The sequence below is a fragment of the Bombus vosnesenskii genome, unplaced genomic scaffold (genome assembly GCF_011952255.1).
Source record: "Bombus vosnesenskii isolate JDL3184/JDL3185 unplaced genomic scaffold, Bvos_JDL3184-5_v1.1 scf7180000013314, whole genome shotgun sequence".
In the NCBI taxonomy this organism is placed as follows: domain Eukaryota; kingdom Metazoa; phylum Arthropoda; class Insecta; order Hymenoptera; family Apidae; genus Bombus; species Bombus vosnesenskii.
Window position 1 is genome coordinate 5,033,181 of NW_022882960.1, and position 6,998 is coordinate 5,040,178.

General features: G+C 34.5%; 1 protein-coding gene across 6 annotated transcripts; it reads left to right on the top strand.

Moving 5' to 3' along the window:
* Positions 1-329: 329 nt before the first annotated feature.
* On the top strand, positions 330-6,742 carry LOC117235240 (cyclin-dependent kinase 14). 6 transcript variants are annotated; one of them, XM_033497091.1, is made up of 7 exons: positions 330-887; positions 2,428-2,546; positions 2,972-3,100; positions 3,526-3,722; positions 3,798-4,183; positions 4,260-4,804; positions 4,891-6,742. In XM_033497091.1, the coding sequence occupies exons 2-7, from the start codon at positions 2,468-2,470 to the stop codon at positions 4,980-4,982; spliced, it is 1,428 nt and encodes a 475-aa protein (XP_033352982.1). In that variant the 5' UTR covers positions 330-887; positions 2,428-2,467; the 3' UTR covers positions 4,983-6,742. The 6 variants fall into 6 exon arrangements, with proteins under 6 accessions (XP_033352982.1, XP_033352980.1, XP_033352979.1 ...); XM_033497089.1 differs by having other exon boundaries at positions 2,457-2,546; XM_033497088.1 differs by lacking the exon at positions 330-887 and adding an exon at positions 1,133-1,521 and having other exon boundaries at positions 2,457-2,546.
* The last annotated feature ends 256 nt before the right edge of the window (positions 6,743-6,998 follow it).

The following is a 6,998-nucleotide window of genomic DNA, read 5'->3' on the forward strand; positions in this document are numbered from 1 at the left end:
TATGTAGTCGTGTTTTAAAAATAGTTTGTCAACAATATGGCAAATAAAAACAAATATTGATATTTGATATTGCTCGTAACATGAAAACTGACAATATGTAATTGATGACTTTATTTATTTTGCAAAATAAATATAAAAACTCACTTTAAGACTCATATACATATTATTAATTAAAAGGATTACACAATGCAATGAAATATATACAATGTAACTCCAGCACCAAAAGAGTACGATAATGAAATCCAGATGGGTGTAAACGAGCACGTATGAAAATCCTATTGAGTAGCCATTCTGGTTGCATATTGTATATACCCAGGCCAACGTAGATCGGCCAGTTTCAGACTTTTGTCTGTGGCGCGAGGCAGTAGTGGGGCTATGGGAAAAGAGAACTTCGTGGGAGAAGTTTGTTCTCGCGGATGAGTTATTCGAGGTAGTGGTGGCGTGCGCGAGCACCCGCCATATATCCAGGAAGTCGCGATAGAGAAACCCGGTTGCAAAAGATATTTGAGATATTTCACTGAATCGAGAACGTGTAAACGTTCAGCGAGGTCTAACCGGGGATAATATCGGCGGAGCGCATAGCACGGCGAGAGCGCACGGCGCGAGATCTTTAAGCGGTGAACGGGAAGACGGTGGTGTGTTTTTCATGGCGATCAGTTCATTAGGAAAGTATCGTACCCTGCCACCGATGTACAAGATACGGGAAAGGTGAAGGAGGTACTCGCCGGACCTGACCTGCCCGAGAAGAACACCACGAAACATAGCTTCTCACATATACACACACACTGTGCGTCACCGCCCATATGTGATGTGTTTCGTGCGTTCGAGCGAATGAGTAATCATGTACTGTCAAGACAAGGGCTCCACCGCCTCCAAGAGCAAAGAGGGTAAGTTGACGCCCGCGAGATCCGACTATCACAGAACTAATTCCCCCGGCTGCTCCCCCCCCTTTTTCATTTTTCCGCAGCCTTAGACCGTGTCCTCGACGCTCGTGTACCGCTTTCCGTTTTTACCCTCTGTTCGTGTTTCATTGCGAATTGAATTGTCTCTCTGGTTTACACATGTGGACTTGGTAAAACACAATCGAGTAGTGTCGGACAGAGTGTCAAAAGTTGCGCGATTATGGGGGCGGACATTGGTCCGACAAAGAGAGACAAAGTGACAGGCGAAGAGAGTGCAGCAAAGAGAGAGGCAAGGAGAGCGTGTCGTTTACTAACGAGAGGGGTGGGGGCGGACAGTATGTATTTCGAAGAGAGAAACGAATCATGTACATTCTTGGCGAAGCTTTTTATCGAACTTCGGTTGCGTAGACGAGTTTATCAGATGTGATATTGTATCAAAGTTGTGCATCGTCACCTCGAGTGCTCTGGATATTGTAGTGCATTTCCATTGCCGCGAAAACGTTACTCGTAGAACCGCGACAGATGCGTGAATGGAGAAAAGTGCTTTTGTGTACGGGGAAGCATGCGGAACACCGTGAAATGAGATGTGGAGTCAGTAGTCACTCTAAAGATTATCAACGTAATTTATCTATCGTTATTTCACACGTTATAACTAAACTTTCTTTAGTTCATTGACCTGTAGTAACAACACATGTGCGTATACGCATGTATGTATATTGTACGGTGTATATACGTTATACATGAGATACATATAACCATACACATCATGTATTTATGTATGCATATATTTATCAAACATCTAATTATTTGTTGCTTCCTAAAAATGGAATTCATGTTTATAGAGCTATAAGTTATTTGCTCTTAAGATATAAACTATAGGTTTTTAAAGAAAAACTTATCTTATATTTGAAAAAATGTATGATCACTTTCAAATTCTCATTATCATTATGTATTAGCATATCATTGTTTCAATATCATAATCTGCTAACAATTGTTCATGTTATGTATTAATTCATGAATTTAATTAGATATGAATTTTCTTCAATAGAATAACTTTGTCAATGCAGTTGAACAACTGGTGCTATTATCTTTTCGAATTGAGCATACATACTTATATGGTACATAAATTAAGAAAGAATGTCGTTTGTATTTGTAGAAGCAGTTATAAACTCTTCTGCTCTACTATTTCATTGTTTCAACGAACATACTGTTACATGGTGGTAATCTTTACTTTATTTAACAGAAGAAAAAATATTGTTATCTATATAAACAAGATATATTCTTCTTTCTGAAAGAAGTGTTCATTGATAATATTGTCATATATATATAGCACTTTATCCAAGACAAATATATCTTACACATCCCTGCCACTATTAATCATAAGATTGAGGAACACTGGCATTGCACACTGCATGATGTCATCACACATGTAATAGTCCATAATGTTTGAATTATTCTGAGTTTCTTGGTTATATATTATAGTACGCCAATGTCTGAATTTATATATCTTTGTTTTGATTTACAGTTGCTAAAGATTGCGCTTATTATGCACAGGGTCTGTGACAATGCGGGAGAAGAAAGGAGGTGCTCTTAGCAGAGTACAAAAACTGAAAAAAAGGCTTAGCCACAGCTTTGGAAGACTTTGTAAGTATAATCAAAATTATCTAATGTTACACAACATCGATATATTATGTAAAATACCTTATAAAATAAAAAGTTAAGAAGAGTTTAATACCTATTACTTAAATATAGTACTTTTTCATTATATAAAGATAGGTCATAAAAGAATTAATGTCCATTTAGACACTTGAAAGGTTCCACAAATATAATTTCATTATCATTGGTATTAGTTTTGTATTGTAAAATAATATTACTTATTGCATGTACTTCCAAGTTAATTAAGTAATTGCTACTCTGATCTTTATTTACATTTTTTACTTTATCTATTTCTTATATTGAATTGTATAGTAAAGATTGATAAAAAATGTTTTTAATATTAGTTTATCAAAATTATTAATTAAAAAATTATTGATATTAATAAATATTAATTATTGATTTGTCTATTTTAGCAATATCAAAAGAAGAGGCTGATGATGCTGCAAACAGGGGTCAACTGCCATATAATGGCTATTCCGAGGAGTTCCTAGACCGTTTAGAACCAAACGGCAATATACCTGCAGATAAGGATCGTCGTTATGGTAAGTGCAAAATTTATTTATTATAAAAGAAAGTATTATATTTGTTATAATATATGGTATGACTATAAATAGTTTAACAAATAACTCTATTTATCAAACTAAGTTTTTATAGTGCACATTGGCACTTATCAGGAAGCTACATACCATCTTTTTTTTGAAGTCATAACATGTTAAATAGATAACTGTTATGAAAAACATTTACATCGGGGTTTGATATCTGTGGTAAATATTTGTTACTTTAGTAGTTAATAGAAACCAGTAGTATGATTAAATTGACCCATTATAATGTATTGTTTACTAAATATGTATTGCACATACACTAAAATTTTTATGTATTAATAAAATATTGAGGGATTATGATTCTACGTGGATTCCTATTGCTGTTATTTTAAAGAAAGTTTTAAGGACGAAATTGGATGTCATAGAATGGACAGGTGTGGGCGACCATGAGAGAGTGCATCGGCAGCTTTCCGTTTCTAGTGATTCCAAGCTTCTCGACGAGGATATACGTGAAGAAGCGAGAGTAATCTTAAGACCTCGGCGTCCACCACGACCCAAGTCAGAGGTCTTCCTTGGGCCAGATCCACCTCCTAGAAGAACCAAGAGATTTTCAGCATTTGGGGTAATGCTAGACTCATATTTACTTATATTCTTTCAACATTTTAGTGTTAACAAGTGTTTATGCTTATATTCGCAGGGAGATTCTCCTTTCGGTAAATCCGAAGCTTATATAAAACTGGAACAATTAGGGGAAGGATCGTATGCCACAGTGTTCAAAGGCTATAGTCATCTTACAAATCAAATGGTGGCACTTAAAGAAATTAGACTACAAGAGGAAGAAGGTGCTCCATTTACTGCCATCCGCGAGGCAAGCCTTCTTAAAGAATTGAAGCATAGCAATATCGTTACTTTACACGATATAATTCATACGCGCGAGACTCTTACTTTTGTTTTTGAATATGTTCATACTGATCTATCGCAATATATGGAGAGGTATGGAAGCGGTAATGGTGGTCTAGATCCACGAAATGTTAAACTATTCTTATTTCAATTATTAAGAGGATTGGCGTATTGTCACCGCAGGTAAAGGCACGCGTACATATAAATTTAAGATTTTCGAGTTTAATATTAATAACTAATTTATCGTATGTTAATTTAGGAGAGTATTACATAGAGACGTGAAGCCGCAAAACTTGTTAATCAGTGAAATAGGAGAACTTAAACTAGCAGATTTTGGTTTAGCGAGAGCTAAATCTGTACCGTCACATACGTACTCACATGAAGTTGTGACATTATGGTACAGGCCACCTGATGTTCTTTTGGGTTCCACAGAGTATTCTACCTCGCTTGATATGTGGGGAGTAGGTTGCATATTTATGGAGATGTTGACTGGTGAACCAACATTCCCAGGTGTACGCTGTACGTACGACCAACTTGATAAAATATTCAAAGTATTGGGTACTCCTACTGAAGAAACTTGGCCTGGTGTCACACACCTGCCAGGATATAAACCACATAGACTGGGATTCTATCCTCCACGAAAATTGGGTCTTTCATTTCCTAGACTCTATGATATCGCCGAAGGTGATAGTATGGCATCGTCGCTTCTGCAGTTAAATCCGGATCAACGGATTGGAGCTGAAGAAGCGTTAAGGCATTCTTACTTTGCCTCTCTTCCTAGAAAACTATACGAGTTGCCTGACGGTAAGTTCAGTATATTTATTAAAAAAATATATATTTATCTTACTGGAACTGTAATTTGTCATTGATCAGATATTATTTCTTTACAGAAGTATCGATATTTAGTGTTGAAGGTTGTCATTTGTATACAAATTCGAGGCACGGGTGTGCAGATTCGCGTCACACAGCCCTTAAGACTTGAGGTTAAAGTAAACGTAAAGAAAAAAAAAGTAAATAATAAGTAATTCCCAAATTCACATGTTCAATGAAACGTTCATTCTCATACAGATCAAATTCACACAGGCAACATGCCTTAATTCACCTACACGTTATTTCCACGCGCGTCAATCGCTCTTTCTCAGGGCTGCTCTACAAATTCCAATCATTGTTCACACACATGTTGATATGTGCACACACAAACATGAACACATTCATATACATAATTGCGACATTCGTATTTTTGTTTCTTTTTTTCCTTTTTTTTTTTTCAAGACTAGTACACATGTATCAAATGAATTAACGAAGATAAATTATTAACTGGCGAAGAAAATACGAAAGTAAGCTATCTGTGGCTAAATGAAGTAAAACGATTTTATGAGATTTGCACGCTCGATTTAGAAAGCAAAAGCACGCACGACCCATCCTCGCACTTCGTCCAAATACTAGATTTAGATTGATATCAATCAAAAAAAAAAGTACTACACCGCCTTGTGTCTCTTGATCCCAAACTGGAGATGGCGGTTTCTGGTTAGAAAAAATATAATAAAATAATTATAACTTAGAAAAATTCTGGAAGACCTGTAATACTTTATATGAATTTTATGCTGTTTTTGACTTTACCGTTGGTTGCTGAGACAGTTGAATATATTGGTATATAACGAAAAAAATCATTGTTCGAATTAAAACTAGTTGTTAATTATATGACGTGATGATAGAAAATAAATAGAAGTTTAAGAAAATAAGATATCAATACGAATCAAGTGTCGTAGCTACCAACACCAAGAAACACGGCAAGACTAACGAAAAAAAACTCATCGTTGATGATATCGACGGTAGTGATCTAGTTGTAAGAATTAATATTAGCATCTAGGGTCGATCAAAGTTCATTATCGACATTTACAAAGTAGTATCTATCAGTGATAGTAAAACAAGAACGAAGTAATAATTATAGACGTAATCAAATCCAATTTGTTCAATCGCTCATATATTTAACAGCCAATGGTGCTTGAACGAATTGTAGGAATAAAATGTTAATAATTTCGTATTAGTTACTTAGAATGGACCGTTCGGCCAATCTTGTTTCTAAATGGTTTTCGATGACCATATATCTAAACGAACCAACTTTAATAATGTTGCAATAGTAATATAGGATAACATAAAGCGGTGTTACAGTCCTTCCGAGTTTTCTCTAAGCTACGATGATTATTACGGTAAAATATTACTCCTTTAGTAGTTACATTTATACCGATTTTTCAGCGCACTTATAAAAATATCAACGAGGCGAAAGCAAAAAAGAAAAAAAATTGAAAAATATTTCGAAAAAATTTGAGACACGTTATTACTACTATTATTACTTATTAAAAATTATTATTTGAAAAAAGACGCGCAGAAGGTAGATTGTATATAGAACAACAGGTTCGTATTACTGATGATGCTGAGATAGCTGAGCTGAACTAATAAATGTGACTTTGTAATAAATTAAAGCGTAGTTCGGTACACTTCAGACCCTATTCTTTGTTAGGTTTTTCCATGTGCAGCAAGCCACAGGATCGTTTAGACTTTTAAGTGTAACATAATACAAAAACACTTATATCTGTAATACTTGTTCTGCTTAAGTATTAATTTTATACACATTTATTTCCTTATAATTATATTTTATTTGTAATTTTTCTAAGAAATTATTGATATTCAAATTGCTTCAAACTTGTACTGAGAAAGATAAAGAACTATGTTTTTGAAGTACATGTGTATGTTGAAGAATTTATACCTTTTATGTGTTATTCAGTGTACTATGGAACTAGAACCTTTATAAATTATTTAAATATTTTTTAAAAACTAGAGGTTTAAGTTTTGTCTCGTTTTATAATATTATACAAAATGCTTACAAAAAGAACGGAAATTTAATCTTACTTATTAAGAGGAGTTAATTATGCATTATTTCGATCCTTCAACAATTTAACCTAATTGAATTTTATAATGTAGTATTAGTCGCATAAAT